Source organism: Chaetura pelagica, unplaced genomic scaffold, assembly GCF_000747805.2.
Source record: "Chaetura pelagica isolate M959 unplaced genomic scaffold, ChaPel_1.0 scaffold189, whole genome shotgun sequence".
In the NCBI taxonomy this organism is placed as follows: Eukaryota; Metazoa; Chordata; class Aves; order Apodiformes; family Apodidae; genus Chaetura; species Chaetura pelagica.
The window spans coordinates 4518637-4541991 of record NW_009970716.1 but is presented as its reverse complement, the minus strand read 5'-3'; the positions used below and the strand labels follow the sequence as shown (position 1 = coordinate 4541991).

General features: G+C 36.6%; 1 protein-coding gene across 1 annotated transcript in view; it reads right to left on the bottom strand.

Moving 5' to 3' along the window:
* The window catches only part of ARAP2 (ArfGAP with RhoGAP domain, ankyrin repeat and PH domain 2), a 114626-nt gene that overhangs the window by 72732 nt on the left and 18539 nt on the right, over positions 1 to 23355 (bottom strand). The window contains exons 7-8 of the mRNA XM_010006130.1: positions 18845 to 18965; positions 15866 to 16047 (exon numbers count right to left, since the gene is read on the bottom strand). Of these exons, the coding sequence (XP_010004432.1) occupies positions 15866 to 16047; positions 18845 to 18965 (303 nt within the window). The remainder of the gene's footprint in view (positions 1 to 15865; positions 16048 to 18844; positions 18966 to 23355) is intronic.

Below are 23355 nucleotides of genomic sequence, written 5' to 3'. Positions count from 1 at the left end.
AACAAAGCAAGATGATGATAACAGAGATGAGAAGAAAAGTTATAAATCCAAATATTCCCGTTTCTCACTTGTGCAGAAACATGCTGAAGCAGGAAAAAAAAAACAAAAAAAAACCCAACAAATCATGCTACTGCCATGCCCTGCCATTACAAACAATTTGCATGCATGCCATTTAGTGATGGTCCAATAACCTTTTCATTACTTCTGAAGCAATTTGTGTGAGCTGTTGCATCAATGTAAGGAACGGAATACTACATAAAGCTGTACCTTTTAACACTAAGCAATTTAAAGCTATTACTGGAAAGCAGAGTACATGACTTAGAAGTACCACAGTAATTTGCATTGCTGCTTTAGAAAAATACTGTAAGGACTGAATTCTTCAACTATTCTAAATTTCAGAGCTCAGTTGAGGTACATAAAAAGTGTGATTCAGACTATACTCAGTTCTGCATGCACTTTTTCTTGTCACTCAACATATGAGAAGAGCAACAGTCCCACATCTGAGGCACACAAGACAGAACCAAGCATCAAAAGCAAGCCAGCAACACTACATACAAAACCTGCCTTGCTGTCTTCCTGCAGATAGCAAGCAAGAGAGACAAAACTTTGTTGCCAATCCCACCCTGCCATGTGAAAGCCAAGTGCAGACAAGGTTCCAGTTTGAACAATTATGGTAAGTCCCCTCCAATAGGGCTCCTCTGCAGCATGGAGCTTCATTCAGAAATCAGCAGCTTGTTAGCTAGAGAGGCTGAAGCAACTGCAGCCTGCCTGAGCTATGATCTTTACTTTTGCTCCTTAATGAAACTTCACAAAATAATAGAGTGCAGCTAAATAAACGCTCAAGTAAAATTCAAAGCCTTCTGTGAGGAAGTACAGCCTATATTCAAGGCTTTCACCTTTATTATTCCAATGGCCATTTTTAGCTTTGCCTCATTAAAAGAGGCAATCATGCTCCTCAAGATGCACAGTTCATAACACATGGAAATTCATTCCATTTCAGAATTCATTTCTTCCTACTCACTTCACACATTTTTCATCTTAAAGTGATGCCAGTTTAACATAGGCAAAACCTAATATTATCTGGGAATTCCTCAATTTTCCTCACTTTTACTGTTTAATCCTTTCCACCTGCCTATTTTTCATTTAGCTGAAACACGTATCCCTGTAGCCACCATCTCAAACACATTGTTTTAAATACTTCCCCTGTAATGAGCACTCAAGAGCCCCTCTTGTTGGTACAAGGACACTTTTAAACATAGCTATCACTGTTCAAATTTCAAGTAGCCATCTGGAGTCTTCTTTGGAACAGCTTCACAACTGGAAGCCTTCTTGGAAGATTTATCAACTGCTCTCTGCAGACCAGAAGGAGCTGTGTATTTTAAAAGTACCCCATACAATTACGGTTCTGAATGCATATCTTTATAACTTTCTTGCTGAAGCTTTGCATATACACTGAAGATTCATAGTCCAGACAAACTGCTAGAGGAAGGATAGATTGTGACCTTTCTTGTGATATTTGAAAATCTAGGTCATGCAAAATTGACAAGTCTCTTTATAGACCTTTTTGTATAGTCGTCACTGTACATTAGAAAAAGATGCAAAGATCCCCTAACGAACCAAGAAAGTCTCCAAACAATGGAGTCGTTACTTTCTTCCAAATTTACCTGGAGATAAACAATATGACATTGACCAGTAGAAAATACCATTGACCAAGCACGATGCTTTTACTTATTGACTGCAAACAGTAAGGTCCTAAGACAATTAATTGTCACTGTATACATAAAAACTTGCTACCTCCTGCTCTAGTAAAATAAAAGTTAATTCTGTGACAGCATATTTCAAAAATCAAAATAACTCCTAATTTCTCCTTCAGTATTAGCAAAAGTAACATTTTCAGATGGAGAAAGCTTCCAAAGCTGTTTTTACTCATGAATCTAATCTCTAAGTAATCTGCAAAATTCAAACTAAATTCAAAATTTACAAAAGACAAATTATTAAGAAAAAAAAAAAAAAAAAAAAGGTGAGGACAGGGAGGCTCTACAGAGACACTTGGATAGATTGGATTGTTGGGCTAACATTAATGGTATGAGCTTCAACAAGGCCAATTACCAGGTCCTGCACCTGGGCCACAACAACCCCCTATTTTCCTTGGCTGGTGTAGTGCACATTATGCACTGACATACTGCAACTGCTCTCCCTATTCCCATTACTGGTCCAATTAATAGTCCATCCCATTAATAGTCCATCCTGTTCAACATATGCAGGAAGTATTATTTGCATTTTACAGCTGGAGTGACAGGTGTGCAGAGAAATCAAATAATGTATCTTGAGATCATGCAAAGACTCTGGAAATACAATCCTAGTGGATCCTGGATGTAATGCCTTTTTTGTCCTTAACACTGGCCACAATTTTACAAGCTTGGAAGGTAAAAAAAAATGTTCTCACATATGTTACAAGCATTATATTATTTTGATCCATTTGAAACTGGATACATCTAAAAAACCAGTTTCTGTTGTTTTCCAATTCAAAATTTACAAAAGACAAATTATTAAGAAGAAAAAAAAAAAAAAAAAAGGCAAATGTTTCCATCGTAAGTGAATCACTATAGGATTTCTCTGCTGATGACAATAAAACTAACAGTTCAGATTTCTGATCCTGCAAAACTGAATGACCCTTCTGGTCTGAGAGAGGGACAGTACTTTTTCCAGCTAGGGAGATTTTAGACACTTGCTGCTCACAGAGAAACTGCATTCTAAAAAGTGATGTTATGATCTTCAATTTAAAAGAAAATTAGCTATTGAAAGTATAGACTCACACATGAATTCTCATATGTTTAAGATATATCCACTGTAGCAGAAAGGAGACATGAAACCCACACAAATTTCAGATTTGCTTAAAATTTGAAATTCAGAAACTTCTAAGATAATCAGCAAAATAAATTAATTCTTAAGATACAATATATATTTAATATATAATAATACATATTTAGTAGAAGAACTGTATTTTGAGTATGAGCATGCATGCATAATAACTTTGAAGAACAAGATTTAGGCTCCATGAAGGTACAGACATTTTCTAGAAGCCAGTATAAAGCAGCAACCACTAACACCTAGAATCAGAAACCTAAGGAGTCCAAAGCATGATCTGTGGATTCTTCCCACTTCTGTAATCTTTATTCTGAAACAGTGAAGGGACAGCAGCACCAACAGTTCTGCCATACATTCTTCTGTGCCTGGACCAAGAGAGGGCTGATGCCATGACAACAGCAACGCTGCTCAGAGGCTTTTGATAAATAGGAATCTTTTGTAACCCAGCTAGTCATTTGCAGCATTCTTCTCCTGGGAAGACATCCTCCTTACATTTAGTTCAACCAAAAAGATAAGGGGGAGAAGAGGCTGTTTTGCTTTTTTGTTTTTAAAGAAAATACTTTTGTTTGCTTTAGATTCACACATACTGATTTCTCTTTATGAGACAAAGATGAAAACGATGGAAATAGTTGATGAATGTGAGGAAAGTATTTTGATTTTTTATAAAGCAAAACCACTAATGGGCACACATGCAGCTACTGCTTAGCAGCTACTCACTTTCGTACATGCCTAGGCTTTTTGTCATGAAGGTAATGATGCGATTAAAAAAGCAAATATGTAAAATAGTTTCATAAGCCAACGCAGCTTACAAATAAGCAATCTACTTTTCTTTACTTAAACATTGAGATAGCTCCAATATTAAATGCTAAGAGTTTACTGAATTTCTAGTAAATCCATTGTAAATATCCTTTATTATGAGTTCATATAAAAGCCATTACCTTTTTTAGTGAAATTTTTAAAATTTTGATTTTATTATTAAAGCTTAGAAAAACACCTGTCTTGATTAACAACAATAATCTATTTTTTATGAATATCAGTATTTCTAAATGAAATTCTTTTCTGCTTATGAGAAACAAAGAGTAACTGAAAAATACGCATTTTTTGTACAAAGAGAGCAAACATACTCTAAAGAAAATACCACAACAAACTGGAAGTTCAAAACAACAAAAAAAAAACCCGACTTGAAAAAAACGCACAAAATACTCCTCTCAAAAAGCCTTCATACTCTGTGTTATGAACTAGAGAGCTAGTTGGTGGGGTAAAAATAAAATAATAATAATTAAAAAATTAATTACATGATCTGTAGCTAATTTTCTCCATTGGTTATTTCTATGTTTATCATCTGTTTGTTTCACCAAGCTTCCTGTTATCACAAAACAAACAATAGTGGAAGGTCTTGTAGGACTCAAAACAAGCTACAGATATGTGGCTCCTTTGTAGCATAATGATGCTGATGACCTGTCTCCTGTATTCTTTTCACTTCTCAAGTCTCTCACTCCCATCCATCTTCTTACACAAGGAAGAAACAAATCTAGCTTTTGTGAATTTAAAGAGATTGAAAAAGCAAAACTTGCCAACAGCCATCTTAACTCTGTTTCAGAGCCCAGGCTGAGGCAATGGTCTTTGATCACTATTTAAGCTGCTACTCTAAAACTATTAATAAACTCTGAGTAATGTAGCACATAGAAGCTTAGCCTTTACTTTTTGCAAGTTTACAAACTTGTTTACTCAATTTTCTATTAGAGCAGCCTTCAAAATCATGCAATAAAAAAAATTATTTTGAAACATACACATATTACTATATCCAGATAAGTCAACATACCTTACAAATGAGAGATTATTAAAGACTAGTATGTACAGTGGTAGCTTTCATGGAAAGAGACAAAAGAAGTGAAGCACTGATTTAAAGGCTCATCTAACAGCAACATCCTGACCTAGAAACCAGCAAACTGAACCCATTTTATGTCATGGTGATGCACAGTTATGGAAAAGCTGTCCTGGCTCATAACTGGAGGCATGTACATTCATCTCAACATACAAGTTGCATAAAAATTGCAAAGGCTGGACCAAGATAACAGTGTAAAAAAAAAATCCCACAAACAGTAAAATAGAATGAGACTTAGTATTATAAAATCACTTCATTTCAGGATAATAAAAAAACCAGGAGCAGCATTTTGTACCAATTGTGAGTGAGGAGGATTAGATGATTCTACAAAGATTTTTGAGAACACAAAATCTTCCTAAAAATCCTCCTATGTTAGGAAGAATGGGCAGCTGCAATCTGCAAACACACTTAAATTAGAAGAAGGTATAATTTTCCCAGCATCACCATGGTATTTAATAAACTAGGTTGAACAAGAATTTAGAAATGAAACAAAATACTGAAACTAAAATGAAAAACTGGCAACTCTGACATTAATAGCAAAGCTCCAACTGACATTCACAGAGCTAGAGATTCACCTCTGGTATTTGTGTTTAGATCCTACAAGCAGCAGTTTTCCTTAAACTACCCTGTATATACTGAAAATGCATATTTAACTTTTCCATTTAGAAAGACAAGCTGCTAAAACAAAATCTGCACAGGGCTCTTAAGATTAATTTTAAAATATTTATTAATTTAGGCCTGCAGATGAAAGACCTGAACAATTAGAAGACCTGAACAGCCAACACCACAGAACCATGCAGAACTGTGATGAGACAACATCTTCTGGTTTTGTACCTACAGTGAACTCTTACTAACCTTTATTTGTTCTTCTTCCTGTAAAATTCCTGTACAGGTACATCTGCATATATTAGAGGTATGTTTGTGATATTCCATGCCTCATCAATGAGGAGGATGAAGAAACAGAGCCTCTGAAATAGAGGTTTCTGTAGATGCAACACTTATTTCCACATTAGCATTTATTGCTGAAAACACCAACAAAAGACACAAAAATTTCACATCTAACTTGTAAGTGTACACATTTACCATAGGCAAGTGCAAATACCTATGATCATCCTTAAACCTTTTACCAACTGCACATTGTCATTAAATAAAAGAAAAAAGGCAAAGCAAGTTAGATATCATCCTTTCTTAGCTGTAGAAGGAAAGTGAGAAACAAATATCTGATGCATAGGAATGATAATGATTACAGAGCACAAAGAAAATACAGAGGAACAGCTGATGTATTTATTCAAGGTGAAATAAACCCTTTCTAGGCAGGTCACATCAAATTGGCAGGTACCTTTGCTGTGTGGTTGGTTTGTTTAAAACAAAATAAGACAAAATATGCAAGAAACCCCCTCACTTCTCTTTTTGAAAAAAGAAGTGCAAGGTGAAACAAACCAACCTGAAGTCAGAATCCATCTCCTACCTGGGCATCAGTGATGACCAGTCAGCACTGTCTCCTTCTCTTCTCTTATGGCTACTCAGGACTAATGAATTTTGCCTTGATCAGTTTCTCAACTTTCGTTATGACCCCCATCTCCTGGCTCATCAGTTTTCTTGCAGCCCAGTAAATTGGCAGCTGCTCAGTTCCTTCAGGGGAGAGAAGCGAGAGTCAATTGTAATAATGGGCTGCAATTACTCCTGTGTTGCAGGAACTGAGCTGCTGTTGCTGACTGCTGTCATTTTATCTGCCTTTGAACTTCTTTATGACCCCATGGCAAAGAATTACAGCCCTAGGCTGGAAAAAAACATCACACCTCTCATCATCACACAACATCGTGCAGAGCCTCTCAAACAAGTGCCAGACAGGCTGGTTGTGGAACGGGAAGCCGTATGCAAAGCCGAATCAATTCTACTAATGCAGCCACACTGCTTTTAAGACTTTTTTCAAACCTCACTCGTGTCTCTCTCATACAGCTCTGCACACTGAACATCAGGCTGCAGACATGTATACATGTGTAAAAATGCACTGTAGCTGATACAGACTCCTCTCTGCCTCATTGTCGAGTATAGAAACTTGTACAATTTGAAAACACTAGATCGTACAAGACAGAGAGTAATTTTGCCATAATCAAAATGGAGTCATATCCAACACACAGTAGTATTTCCTTAATAGCCTAACTCATCTTGACAAAGTAATGCTGATACTGTTTTCTGAAACAACTTTTATTGGAAATACTGCAGAAATATAACATAAATGTCCTTAAAAGATAAAAAAACCCCATCCCCAACCAAATGAAAGTTGTTTGAAATGCTCCAAACATACTAATGTCACTAGGTATCACTTAAAATACAAACATGATTATTTCCATCTTTTCTTTCCTGAACAACTGGCTTCCACCTTCTCTGTTACTAGGCTGAATATATTTTCCTTCTCAACTACTGTGCAGACCTGTTCACAATGGTTCTCCAGCTGCCCACTGCCAATTGTTTTGGCAACATTTCACCTTAAGTGAAGGCAACAAAGCTTGATTTTTTTTCTACAATTCATTACATGTAACATTTTCCAAATGTTTCTTTAAAAGTGTTATGTATCAATCAATCACTCTGGTGGCTCTTTGGGGAAGAGGCACAGGTGAGGAAGGGTGCAGGACACACATGCCGAGATGGAAACAATTTTCGAGTGAAGTTTTCTGGAAATACCTGTATGACACTGATTTTTAATGAATGAGTTTTTAAAAATGCCATGTCTAACAAGATATTATTTGCATGCAAAATCTTTAAGAAGGAGAATTTCATTTGATAACAATGTCACTGATGTGCTTCATGAGGCAATAATTCAGTTTGAGTTGATTAAGTTCAAATTTGTTGGCCTAGCGATTTATTAACCAGGGACAGAAATTATTGCTGAGAAAGCACTGAGCCACCCTCCACATTCTTACTATGCTGTAAATCATAAATTCCCTTCCTTTTGCTGTAAGGGTGGTGCATCTATTTAGATTTAAAGTTTGTAGATGTAAGACGGTGGAGTAAATAATGCTTTGTTCCTATCTGAACAATGCTACGCTACTCCAACCAACATAAGCAAACCAGCACAAACCAAAACCAATTTATTGAAGGTCCAAAAGATTACAATGTCACTTAAGCTACAATGATACGAAAATTCTCCATATTTTAAGGATCAGCTATAAAATGCTTATTTTAAAACATTCCCTGTGAATAACTGATGAAAACTCAAATGGCCTAACTATTTTAGTAGTCCCGTAGCCACTCCAGCAGCTCTCTCTCTACTGCTAGCAGAGATACTGTTCACGTTTCCAGTGCACACCGTGCAGCAGACAACACTTCTGGAGCAAGTGTCCACTGTTTGATTAACCGTTTCTAAGAAAAAAAAGCAGGGGGTGAAAGAGTATGAAGGGAAACACAAAAAAGGAGGGATGACTATAATTTCTGGGCATCTTAAACAAATTACAATGGTCCTTATTCTGCTGAACTTCAATAGAGATTGAAGAGACACCATCCAATCTTGAAAATCATAATGAAGGAACAACAGAAATCCATGAATGCCAAAACAGTTTTCTTTACAACCACTGTGCTTTTCCTTCTGTTCAGCTACTGCAAGCTACATGCAGTATGATCAATCATCTGCTTTTAAGTGCTTGGGGTTCTAGACATTACGGTGTCAGTTACAAGTGACATTAATGAATCACAGGCATACTCTTTGGTCTCCTGCTGATGCATGCTAATCCATTTTACTTAGTAATGCAACCAAGGAGAACATTTTAATCATCATAATGTGACTGCCAATGCTCATCTGATCACACTCATCCTAGATTAGGCAAATCCTAAAGTCTTCACGAGTATTGCTATTCCACTTCAGACAGGACAAAGGAATAGTGTCATCTCTCTGTTTAACTTTCACAGAAGGGTATCCATACAACTTAGTTCTTTATTACATGGGCAATGTGCCAAAAAATCTTTCTGTGACACTGCTTATATGAGCTCTGCCACACCAATTACAGTTTAAACTCATAAACCACATGTAGTTAATTGAGTCACAACAGATTTCAAAAATGGCAGGTTGGTAACTGAAGATATATGCTAAATAATTAAAAAATTGCAAAGGCATAACATGGTATTTTTAATTAATTAGGAAATGGAATTCACATACACTATCTTAACATATGTTTGTATCTATCGAAGCTTGTAGAACTAACACTTCAGTGAGGATTTGTTGTCTCCACTGCCTCAGAAATGCTCTGCTCTTTACTCTTGTAATGTCATTATAACTTTCCATAGATATTCATATTTCTGGTATAGTAATTAGGTTAACACCTGAAGAAAAGGATGCAGGCTGAGGAGGAAAAAAAAAAAGAGAGAGTAAACAGTGTTGCCACTGTTGAGTTTAAAGTCACTTCTGTCCCAAACACATAGCAGTGACAGATGGATAGGAAGAATGTGGTTTACGTTGCCCTCAATTTAAAGGAGAAAAAGCAAACTAAAGGTACTGAATATTTTTGCAGCATGTTTCCAAGAACTGATATGCTTACAATGAAACAAGAATCAACTAACTGCAAAATACTATCCTAGCTGTATTTAATTCCACAGTACATTCAGCTATTGAAAGAAGCAACAATTATTCCAGAATTTTTTTTTTCAGTTGCATCTCAAACCTTTTTGTTGCACATACAAAAAAGAAAAAATTCTGTTTATACACATTGTGCATGTGTATGTGTGTATACACACATCGATTATACAATCATTCAGATTCATTGAATACAGAAATAACTAGTTCATGTGATTTTAAATAAATACATGCAGCCATGTTCTACCATTATAAATTAATGTACACATAATGATGCTCCTCTTCCTATATTTATGGATTTTGAACCAACAGAACATTTTACCATAGGATGTAAAGCCAAGCTAGTAGTTCTTAAATGCAAGTAACACGTATAGCGATGGATAATGGTGTCAGGTAATTCCAGTACTCTCAGAGGAAAACAGATTTCCACAATACTGTATTATTAGTGTTATAACCTTGTCATAAGTAGATCTAAAACCTTCTTCAATTGTTTACACATGTGCTGTGACACTCTAAAATCTTTTTTCATTGTAATCATAGAATGGCTTGAGTTCCTCCACTCAACCTAATTTCCAGCAATCACTCATTTTGCACTGCACAACAAGCAAAAAAAGGAAGCTTTTCAGCTTTGTTAGAGAATTCAAGTTATTTCCTGTTTAGTTGTTTCTGATGCCATGCATAGCAATTGATCTTCACTGTAGTTTCGAACATGGAAGATCAGTATGAATTTCTTGCCAAAGAACTGCTGGAAAATTAGTACTATGAGCTTAATCTATCATTCCAGCTACAGCATGATGAAAGCAACTGTATTTAACTATCTGTATCAGTTGCTTCCACTTCAAGTTACCAACCTATCAATACATTTGATTTTAAACCAAGAACTTCTCCTGTTATTTAATGGAGTTCCAGGTCAGTTTAATTCATGTTTGCAAACAAGTTTGATCATAGTCCACAGCAGCAAACCAGCAGAGAACTCTTCTTTAGAGAGCTTAGGAGTTATTACAAATAACAGACTATCATCACAAAATAACCAAAAGCACCTGTACTCTTGGGCAGGGGAGATGGGTAGGCAACAGGGAGAACACAGCAACATAGATGACAGTGGTTTTTGTGTTCTCATTCTCAATAATTCCACCTTCCACTGCACCACCCCAGTGCATATCAGACTCTTCCCCTTCCTCTCACCACCTTTCAAAGTCTGAAAGGTCTCCCCCTTTTCCTCCCACTTTCTTTCATTGACTTGAATTCCCTACTTCTTTCCCCTAGCATCCTTTCCAAAACCACCAGATGCTTTTCTCAGGGTTCCTCATTAGATCTCAAAATCTTTAAGCAACTATTTTGCTTTCTTTTCAACATTCAACTTCTCTCTCTACCTCTTCTTCCATATTTCTGTTGCCATGACCTTAGAACCATTTCATATTTGTAAATATTTGGCAACAATCTAAATACATTAAAAAGGATCTCATGCTGTTTTATCATGGCAATCATTACTAATCTTCAAGACTTCATTCAACTATGCTTCCCTGCTCACCTTCCATCATTATACAGTTTCTACTGTACTTAATAGATTCTTTACATAATTTTTTAAAAGGTTACCTCTTTCTCATCCATCACGTTCATGATTATTAAACAGGATTACAGAGCATTTCCTAATGAACAACCACCTTGCAGAGCATCATTCTGAATTCCCATCGATATACTCCAGAAAGTCACAGACTTCTAAGTGCGTCCCCAGACCACATCCACATGGTCTCTGGCACTGGATTTTACAGAATCACAACAGGTTTTGCGTTAGAAGGAACCTTTAAACATGATCTTGTATAACCCCTTGCATGGACAGGGACATCTTTCACTCAGTCAGGTTGCTCAAAGCACTCCCCTTTAAGCTTGTATTTCTTAACAGAGATAAGGACAGATCACTGTTCTTACGCACAGAGACACATGCACATGTTCCTTCCACTTCCCTCTGTTGGCATTCACATCACTTCCCCTCTCGTCCTCCCATCTATACCTTTATCACTTCTCTACAGTACTATTTCCCATCTTCAACCTGTTTAATAACATTTCCTGTAACACATCTTCTGATGTTATCCAGTTTTCTTTAAATGCACCATTAGCAGTAGAGAGGAAACAAAAATGACTAGGCACGCTCTTACTGGTTCATTCGACATGAATAAACATTTCCATCTGCCACAGACCAAATAATTTCTATTTTCAACTAAACAAAAAAAAACCCTCAAAAATCAGTAAGAGCACCGAGCCAAAATGAAACAAAAGGCTTTTTATAAAAAATTGGTACTACTGCTTGTACCTAACAGAGAAAATACTCATCACTATTCAAGCTTTAACTTGGCATCATGCACAGAGGAAAAAAATAAATCACAAATTATTATGGCACTCAGCCACATATACTATTTCCTAGTCCTCATATTTGGTGAAGTTTTCTCAAATATCCCAGGTAAATACATCTATTTCAGAACGCGCTAAGTAGTAACAAAGAGGATCCTGAATTCTCTTTATCAAAGTCAAATTCTAGTGCAAACACTGTGAAACCTAGGCTCTCCCTGAGTTTAAATACTAGTGAATCTTAAAATATACCCTAACAAAGTGGGTATATTCTAGCAGATCAGGCAAGCATCTTTCAGAGCCCTTCTGATGGTCACAGAGGGGAGGTTACCACTGACACCACCACATCAGATTGACATTTCAAGCCAATGTTTGAGCTGTCATGAAGGATCAGATGACATGTTTATATTTAAGCACACATGATTTTCCAACAGAAATGGGAATTTCAGCAAGTGCAGGTTGAATAAATTGATTCTGTACGATCTATTTTTCACTTTTGCTCCAGAGAGGAAGTTTAAGAAATTCACACTACTTGGAGAGTCAAAGAAATTGATGGTTTCATTCTAGCACTACATCACTGCCAGAAGCTCAAGCTAAACCAATCACTTTTTAACTAGAAATGGGCCTGAGACACGATGTTCTGATCTCAATCTGAACTTCACAGAGTTCATGGTGGTTATGTTAGGATTTGGCATTTGGCTTAGGAACTTCTCCACTTTCAACAATGAAGAAAAATCTTTTAAAGTAACAGTGGACTCTCTTCTATCAAGTTTAATAGAAATCAATGAATCAGCTTGGACAAATCTCATCTCAACATTGTAAGAAGTCTAAATAGGTGTCTTTTAGCACTGCAGTTATAATAAAGCTCTCCAAGTCTCTCTGGGAGTCATTCCAGTATGGATGTGAATTCCAATATGAACAGGATTTGAGGACATCCCTGGACATATTTGCCTGGTAATTACTGACTAAAACACAAATCTGAGACGAGGAAAGATTTTTAGAACAACAGAGCCATCTAATGGATTAATGCTGTATTACTGGGTTTTTCTTCACTGCTGCAGTAAAAATAACTTTTCAACCTGAAAATAAAACACAAGAGGTACTGAGAGAAGAACTACAGGCTGTGAAAACTTAAGGACAGAAGCTATTTGCTTTCAAATAGCTAGAAATTGCATAAAGAAAGAGACACTGTTCAAATGGAGGAATTGAAAAGAAACCTCTTAGGACCATTAGGAATATTTTTGTTTTAAGTAAAAGTAAGCAAGCTTTTGGGAAGAAGTTGGTTTTGCACCATTGTTCGTAATATTCATACATGTGGAAGGGGCTGACAGACTGGCAGAATGTCTAACCTTCATTCTGTTTCAGGTTTTCATTCTGTTTTGGTTTGCTTTCTGCTGCACTGCAGTTACTGATCTCTGCAGATCATTTAAGTAGTAGAATGGAATAAACATCTAGTAGAAAGGCTGTATAAGAGTGTGCTTTCGTGATCAGCTAAAGCAAATCTGAAATCAATGATGTTGAAAGGGCAGAGCTGATACAGTTTACCATACAGCTGCACAAACAATAGAACTAACACACACACATACACACAAAATAGTAATTTTAAAAAAAATCTGTAAGAAGGGACATTGATAGACAGGGGGTGGGGAACAGTCTTATCTTAGATAGCCATGTAGCAGAGGAATAAAGAACCCTTCATCAGTGAATGGTTCTGTAACAGTATCAACACACACAGTCAGAAAAACTGACTCATTATAGTGGGCAGAGCTGGGAGTGCCCCATAAGAAGAGAAAGATCAAAGGACTACTTGAGGCAAGAAAGATGCTCCTAATGGTTATATGCAGGTAAAGTAAGAAAGAAGGAAGAAAGCAAAAAATGGATGCCTGATACAGGGTATCTCAAGAGGGATACAGCTGGTTTCAAATGACCTACAGCTCTGGAAGAGAAATGCCTCCACAAGTGTGTATACCTCCTTGAAGTACCACATTTGTCCATTAATCCAGAAGTTCAGAACATTCATAAGGGAGCACTCAAAAGTATCCAGGGGTATAAGATTCAATATTGCATTAATCTGACAGTAAAAGTGGTTCATTAGAATGAGCATCCACAAAGAGAAGACTTTCACTGATGAGAATGCATTCCAGGGATTCTTACCGATGAAATACCTGGAAACACCATGATGAACAGTAACATTGAATATTGCAGCACACTGAAGGTCATCCCACAGGCAGAGTGTGTACTGAAAGTTGGTCGATTTCATTCTTTCTATTGGAATGATATAAGAGCACCTCAGTGAAATATAGCGTTTCTGGGTGGGGGAGGGGGGATTTTGCATTTTGGTTTTATCCCTCTTTAAAGACAGCTAGCTCTAAACAGTACTTAAATAAACAAACTAACTGCCAGGTCACCTATTCATTACAATAATCAAGACTGCGGATTTCATTATAGCTAGAGAGCACTGTCCTCAAGCATGAAGACCACTTCCTCTCCATGCTGCACATTCAGCAAAACACATGATGCAGGCTTAAATTCATATTACATGTAGCCAATACACTTTTGGTAAAATACTATGTCTAAGTTATTTGTGGAATTTTGTTAGAGCTACAGAACAGTATAACTCCATAAAATGCATCATGTTTTTGAGTACTTGATTGTTGACTGACTTCAAAGAATGTACCTGACAAGTAAAACTTCCTTGAAACACAGTAGGGAGAGGGGGGTGGGGAGGAAGAAAAAAAAAAAAAAGTGCTTTTCTCAGGGGGAGGGGGGATTTTGCATTTTGGTTTTATCCCTCTTTAAAGACAGCTAGCTCTAAACAGTACTTAAATAAACAAACTAACTGCCAGGTCACCTATTCATTACAATAATCAAGACTGCGGATTTCATTATAGCTAGAGAGCACTGTCCTCAAGCATGAAGACCACTTCCTCTCCATGCTGCACATTCAGCAAAACACATGATGCAGGCTTAAATTCATATTACATGTAGCCAATACACTTTTGGTAAAATACTATGTCTAAGTTATTTGTGGAATTTTGTTAGAGCTACAGAACAGTATAACTCCATAAAATGCATCATGTTTTTGAGTACTTGATTGTTGACTGACTTCAAAGAATGTACCTGACAAGTAAAACTTCCTTTAAACACAGTAGGGAGAGGGGGGTGGGGAGGAAGAAAAAAAAAAAAAAGTGCTTTTCTCAGTCTCAAATTTCCTTCCATTCCCTGGGAAAGAACAGTAAAATCTAATATTGAACAGTAAAATCTAATATTGAACAGTATGTGATGTGGTCCCTCAAACCCTTCTAAGTAATTTCACATTCAAGAGAAAAACAGGAGAGGAAGTGAGTTCAACTCCAAAATAACAAGGCTTACTGGGAGATCATCCACATTTGAAACAGGAGTTTTCCTGTACACAAATTTGAGAGAAAATGAGAAGAAAAGTATGTAACAATACTTCCCCCAAACACCCTCCCAGGTTCCACCTACTTCTCATCAATTTACTCACACAGAAACAGTACCTTCCACTTAATGTCCTACAACAGATTTTTCATCCACTGGTTCACACAGTCATTCCTAAATTTATCCCTAAATGCAGCATTTTAAAGAGCTCCACAGTTAACTGGATTATATTGTAATATATTCATGCCCAAAACAAAACTTGAAGCCCTGTATTTTGGGAGCCGAAATGATAGGCCTACTTCATGGGTTTTTTTAATACTGGATTTATTTAAAACATTACAGTGCATGACAGAAACTGACCAATCTAGGGTCTCAAAAATATAAAGAACAACAATTTTGATCATGTAGTATCACAAACTACTTCTGTATAGCACATTTTCCAGAGCACTGTATTATAGGACAGGGAAAGCAGTGCACAAAATAAGCCTTCTGATTTAGTAGAGTGTGTATGGCACACATTTTAAGAATGAATTAATCCCAGCTCTGCTACAAACCTGTTGTGACATTCAGGGCTTTTCACTTCACCTCATTATATATTAATTTTTTCCATTGTACAATAGACATAATGATACTTTGTCTGCTTTTTGAAGCCTTCTGAGAATTGCAGCAATAAAGTACCATATAAAAATATATGCATTTATACTGAAATGCACCTATTCACAAAGAGCCATCAATTTCCAACTCGATACTTAAATCATCTTCATAAGCATTCATTCACAAAAAGCATATGAAAAATTTACCTGCTCATTTTTGCAGATCCACACAGTATTCCCCTGAAGTAGAATAAAGATTTTGGCTTTGTATCCTTTCAGCTCAAGATATCCACTTTTCTCGGGGGCAACAGAAGTTCGAGACTGAGAGTTATTCTCAGACTGTGATTTCAAGGCATAGAGCATTGTATTAACCCATTCATTCCTTTCTTCTAAGCAAGAAAAAAATAAAATCAAAGATATACGGTTAAGCAGCAACTCTATTTTGCTCTACGCATTGTTTCTCCTGTTCCTATTATGCTATGCTAGTGCACAGTACAGCTACACTACATTAGAGAGATCATCCACCTTGAAGAGGAGGTGTAAATAAAAATAACATGAGAGTCTGTAGCAGTGGAGATGTTGGCAAAGACAGCTGTCCAATTGATTCCCAGGAATCAACACGCAAATGGAAAGTTACACAAACTGATGATGAAGAATCATAAAATCATAAGTATTACTTCTAAGATGCTTAATTCCAGACAGCCTGAAGACTGAGATGGTAGGCAAGTGGCATGTTCGCCTCCTGGAAACCAAATCAATGGGAAAGAATTACAGAAGTTACATAAGCAAAAATCAGGGAGCCTAAGTATCATCTGTCACTGAAGGGGCAAGCCATCAGTAGTGCTATTCTACAGTTGGCCGTGCTCTTCATCAAAAACATTTGGCAACTGATAGTCTATTCCATTAAGGTCTAGTGGTTAAGCTTGATACTGTCAGGGGCACTGAATAATCAAGAAAAGCATGTTTGAATATCTTTGCATATATTATTAATTTAACAACTTAGAAATACATGAACACAAGCAGGTGAAGTAATAAAGTTCCACTTAGTCTGGCGAAATATCTGAGTATAGCGAATGAAACTAAGATCAATATACTTTAACACTGAATACTCTGAGTGAATTAGACTTGCCCCATGTGACTGGAACATCATTTGCTCTGAAGGACTCAGGTCGTAAAACATATTGGGTGCTTGGTGGGGGCAGGGAAGGAAGGAAAGTTCTATCCATGGTATATAAAGTTGACACAACCAGTACCAAACACTGCAAAGACCATTGCTGAAACAATAACATGCTTACTCGACAAATGTCATGTGTACAACAAGAGGAATAAATAAATCTAAGCATCAGCAAAAAGTTTGAAGAGTAAGAGCGGCCACTAGCACAGGGAAGGTGATCAAAGTGCCCATCTTAGAAGTTGTGTTTTAATACATGCTCTTTTCAAGTACTTCGAAAAGATCACTGGAATAACACAGCACAGTTGAGGGAATCAAATTAGTCTAAAAGTTTTGGGTTTTTTAATAGTATTTATTAAACAAAATCTCACTACAACTGAGCAGAATAGGCTCTATTTCATTGCTGTCACCTAACTACTAAGTTTTTTGTCCTAAAATGACCCTGAACTTTCCAAGCACATAGTTTTTCCTTCTAGATATTTAAATTCATCTGAAAATAATTCTTATATACCAAAAAATAATCAATCAGAGCACTGAAAGTAGAAAAAATGAGCACTGTAACCACTGATTGCAGAATAACAAGGAACACAGGGCAATGAAAACAGTGATGACATTCTTTGTTTTGACACTCCAGCATAAAGAAAGGAATGTTAATAAACAAGGTCCACAGCATGAAGCATGTATTAAAGTCTCCATTTCTAAAATCTTTTGATTTGAACAAAAGAAGTTAAGTACTCTTCAAATAGTCCCAGAACAATTCCCCACCACAAATCCACAGAAGAAATAGAATTAAGTAACAGTTTGCACATAATGGAAAGCAAGCAGAGTTACATATGTAATTTACTATGAAAATGTTATGCAGCTCTAGATACAGTAAGGACCAAGTTACTTTTACAACAGACAATTCTAACCACAAGTGAACAGTTTTACAGACAGGCCACTATGTCCAAAGATGAAGATGCGATTTCATGTATATCAAGCACTTGCTCTGAATATATTTTATAAGTCAGTGTTAAGTTGCAAACGTTTTTAGAGTATTCAAAGGTAACGGTCCATAAAGCAAATTATGGCCTTATAAAATGTACTGCACTAAGACAGTTATATTCCAATTTATAAACAAAGTAAAAAATAAATTTTTAAGAGAAAGACAAAAATAATAAAAATAGACATACTTTTTAAACTCAGCTAAGAGTATAAAAACGCCTGAAATTATTTGAGCCAAACCTGATAAGAAGGATTTGTTCACTGAGGCTGCACTCCTGTTACAGCCTGCAGCAAATGTTTACAACCAAGCTATAACCTATAAAAATGGGATTTGATAATGGAAATGCTGAGAGACCCTTAGCTATAATGGCTCTGGCATGTACTGCTGTAAATACATATTGCATATCTTTTTTTCTATGCATTCCATTTTCTCTGATTGTTTCCATAAATAAGTCACACATGCACTGCTATTGATTCCACGTTACAGCCGTAGATTGATAAAGCACTAAATTAGAAGGCATACTAACTTCCTTACTACAATTTAGATTTGTATTCTCTGTCAATACATGGCTGAAAATACTGTATAAGGCAGTAAACAAAGACAAATAAAAAAAACCCAGATCTCCTTTGATCACAGAATCACATTCAAGTCATCAACTTAATTGCTGCTCTTTGTCAATTTTATATTGAGTGGTGACTTGGAGAAGACGGCTAAGAGCACACAGGCTGTAAGAGCTGCTAGTGAGAGCTGAGCAATGCCCAGGAAAATCCATCTTTGGGACAAATGGGGGAGGAGACAGAAGAGTTGGAAGGTAGCATTCTCATTTTGGTATCTTTAAAGCCATTCCCTCAAAATTTCTGTTGTTCTTAGAAAGCTCACACTTATCTCCAGTTTCACTTCATAAGCCCAAAACAGCAGGATGCCAGAAATCCTTCTGCTAATATATCAAATTATGTTTCACAAAAATAATTTAACAGCAGTGATTACATGGCTTTTTGGCCATCACTAGAAGTACACATGTTCTACTTACCTTCTTTATCCACACGGAAGACAAAAGTCCTATGGGAAGTGACAACTTCAAATTTATTCTCTCCATGAACTCTTACAGTTGCTATAGCAGAGAGCAGTATTATTCCCTTTGAGAACACTTCCTATAAAAAAAATGCAACAGAAATGGTTAATAACTCTCACAGAAAGTTAAATGCCTCTCAGGTAATAATTGCCATGATGTTTAGGAAGTTCACATACATAGGCTTTGCTCCTAGAAGTTCACCACGCTATTAATAAACCTGCATCAATAAGTAAACCCCTTCACTAACTACACATCACCAGCTTCACTCTTCAGAGACTATGCACATCTATTGCCTTCTAAAAGAGCGTAAAATCCCATGGTGAGAGAAAGCATAAATCTGAGATACTACTTCATAAAATTGTCTCATAACACTAATATTGCAAAGATCACACCCTCTTAAATTTAGAAACTAAATTACATTGACTATCTCACAGAAGCATAATTAAAAAGTATATAATTATTGTACTTGTAGAATAGAATCAGCCGATGGAACAAATTCTGCCATCTCGATGTGAAGTTTCAAAGAATTTTTCTAATCCTTCCCCACTCCTTCAGGGACTAGCCAATAAGAAAAGTAAAGTCATATATCTTTTTCCTTAATTTTCAACACAAAAGGGGTCATCACTCTGGAAAAATTCATTACCCCTTCATTGCTAACACAAATCCTCTAGTTTGGATCAGGTATGTACTTTTCTGACATATGAAGGAGGAAAATGAGGCACCAATAAAATCTTTTGGCGTAAGAGCAAATTTCCCCCAAACATTACTGATTTCCAAGTAGGAATTGGGATAACTGAACTGAATACAGAAGGCAGGAAGAAGGAATTGCTACAAGTACTTTCTCCAGGTGCCTTGTCTTTTAACCTAATTAACCTATGTATGTGGAACATCTCCCTTATGAGGAAAGGCTGAGGGAGCTGGGTCTCTTTAGCTTGGAGAAAAGGAGACTGAGGGGTGACCTCATCAATGTTTACAAATATGTAAGAGGGGAGTATCAGGGAGATGGAGTTAGGCTTTTCTCAGTGATGACCAGTGATAGGACCAGGGGGAATGGGTGCAAATTGGAGCATAGGAGGTTCAAGGTGAATATCCGAAAAAAAAATTTACTGTGAGAGTGACAGAGCACTGGAACAGGCTGCCCAGGGAGGTTGTGGAGTCTCCTTCACTGGAGACATTCAAAACCCACCTGGATGCGTTCCTGTGTGATGTACTCTAGGTGACCCTGCTCTGGCAGGGGGGGGTTGGACTAGATGATCTTTCGAGGTCCCTTCCAACCCCTAGGATTCTATGATTCTATATGGAGGGTGCGGGGGCAGGAAAGGCAGAAGAGCTCAAGCAGACATGCTTCAGAAATACTTTGGCACAATTCCTGGATTTCAGAGTTAACACTACTGCTCCTGTCCCCACTGTGCCGGTTTTCTGACTAAGACAATTTGGATATACTGCATGATCCAGATGCAGTTAACAGACCAAAAGTCAGCTCCCCATGACTAATTTGCATTGTAACAACTTTCTTCCTAAGGTCTAAATTTATTATAATAGACTTTATACAAGAATAAAGGAACTACTATGAATGCTAAGCATGAAGGATAGATAGGTCATTTTTTTTTTGTATTGCTTGTTTCCTGAGTCTAATATATTACTGTTTTTCACCAAATTCACCTTCTTGTGTTGTTTCACTTCATGGTACCAGTACGCATCAGTGAATGCAGTTTCACAACTAAATAACAAATATCGAACGACAGTTGAAGGAACATGTTACTATCTTTAGACATAAGAACTACTCTGTCACTCAGAATGATCTTGGCTTTGCACATCTGTTCACATTATGGCCGGAATTTGTTAGAAGAGAGATTGTAACATATTTGGTAATAAGGTTGGACATGTGAATTACTGATCCTTCACAATGGCAAAGCAAAATTATTACATATGTGATTTCTGCAAGTGTTCAGATATAATTATATTATGGTGTTTGCAGGCATCTACTGGCTGCATTTGGTACTGTAAGTGAATAATTCAGACTGCTAGAAGTCATAGCTTAAAAAAAAACCTTTCCTTTTAAGCTGGACATTGTTTTGCTGTTGCTATTTATGAAATCACCCTTTTTTAAAGCTTTCTTCTCCAAGGCACACATTTTTTCAAAGTTTAAATCATAATTTCTCCATCTTTTTTTCTGCAGCAACTTCTCTTTCACTTGTAAGAAATAATGCCTACTGTTAAAATGTTCTTGTTAATCAAAATACAGTTTCTCTCTTTGACACACCTCAGACTAAAATTAGACAAATTATTTAAAAATACAGAAAATAAAAACAAATAAACACAGCCAAGAACCCCACAGATATTTCTTCTGTTACTGTGCAGTGCACAAAAGTCTTTGGGGTCCTAAAAAAATTCCCTGACAAAAACCAATTTTCTAGTTGGGAAAGAAAAACTGTGGGATTTTTTGTTTTTTTAATATATCAACTGCTTTGATTAAAACTTTTGTTTTGAAATACAGCCCAATGGAGCCCTCCTGGACAGTTCTGGTTCAGAGCTGGGCTAAAAGATCCTGGAAAGTACCTTTCTGCATTTCTTTCTTTGGCTTTCCTTCCATAACAGATTAAATAAGATCTATTTCAAGAATGACAATGATTAATTTGTTTTGCATTGAGTTTTGTTCTTCATTTTGCTCACATGCAATGCAATGCAACATAACAAAATATTGAAGTTCTTCATAGAAAAGGCCAGATTTTTCCTAAACCATTTATATATTTATCAGGGACCCTAAGAGCTTTTTAAATAAAAATTTTCAATATAACCAGGAAGTTTTTCCTTTATTATAAAGCTCATATTAGAGGACCAGAGTCCTCCTGCCAAAAGTAGGAAGAAATTTGAAGCAAAACTGTGTGTACTGGGTAGCTGAAAAGATTTCTCAAATTCTTCCTTTTCTTCTTTAGTTTGCTCTCACTTCAGTTAACCACATTCTGTTAAGACAAAACCACACAGGATGTTGCTCTGGACCATAAATTTATAAAAAATGAGCAGCATCGCAGATTCAAACAAAAAACATTCCTAGGTCAGATGCTGTTTGCAAAACAACTAAGTATTTTTTTCATATATGTAGACATAAAGTAGAGAAGATACAGGTATTGATTAGAAGTTGACGCACAACTAGATAAAGATTAAATAACTATTTAGAAAATTAAGGCTTAAATCATTCAGAGAAGACTTTAGATGGCCTAAAACCACATTTTCAGGAATACTACCCTCTGTGTCTTCCCTCCCCATCCTCCAATTGTTTCAGTCTACATTAGCCATGCAACCCACTTCCCCTTCTCGAAAACCTTGCTATTCTCAAGTTCCTAATTTGAGTGACAAATAGAGCTATTTAATATTGATAGTGTTTCTGGGTAAAATCAGCAGTCTACCCTTCTCTGCCTGTAATAATGAGAAAAATATTGGATTATGGATTGGTTTCCTTTTCAGAACTACTTTTAATTGATACATGAAATCAAAAATATAGCAGTTCCTTTATAATAACATGCTTGTCTGTGTAGGAGCATCCTTGGACAAAAAAAATTACATGAGATATCTGGACATTAAGACCTAAAGTTAAAACAACAGCTTCCCCATTGAAATGTATATATATAGCTAACCATGTAGCTAGGAGGAGGGACCTGCTACCTTGCAACAAAATGTGTAACTATCCCTGTCTTTTACCAGAACCAGCTCCTTAGCTGCATGCAACTCTTGATGGGTCTGCAAATAGTTGCTTATGATGTCTAGGTAACAACACACAAGTAACGGCAGGAAAACACATGCTAATATCCATCTAGCATGCATTATGAATACTCTGAGTGTAGGAGTAGTGATTCAGCAGAGGCCACTGCACCCAAACCTCATGTTCCCCAGTGACGAAACTGCTCACTCAACACAATCCCACTGTGTACTGAAAACTATTGATAGCAAACTATGTTTTCCTTCTTTCTGCAAGCTAGTCTAAGAGTTTCATCAAATCCTCAGTTCCCAGAATTTGCTTCAGGCCTCACAGTTCTCAGACATACAAAGTTCCTAGAATATATGACTCAACAAGGTAACAAGTTAAGACACCCAGATTGGGTCAAACTGTACAAACACACACAGCCCAACCAGCACCTCTTGCAGCCCTAGGAGTAAGAGTAGAAAATCTCCGAGAAACTTCAGACCAAGCATTTTGCAAGCTCCTTATATTCTAACCTATCACAAAGGTAATTTAATGGAGGATGCAGAGTTGGTAGCCTTCTATGCATATTGTGACACACTGAATATTCCCTTGAGCAGAAGGGAAGACTTCTGCAATCTCCTATGACAGATGAATGTATAACAAGTACTGTTCTAGAATAACTCACCTATCATAAACTTTTTCAATGGCCTTAAAAAAAAACAACAAACAAACAACAACAAAAAAACGCCCAGTGAAGATATAATATTCTGCATTAGCATTTCTTTCC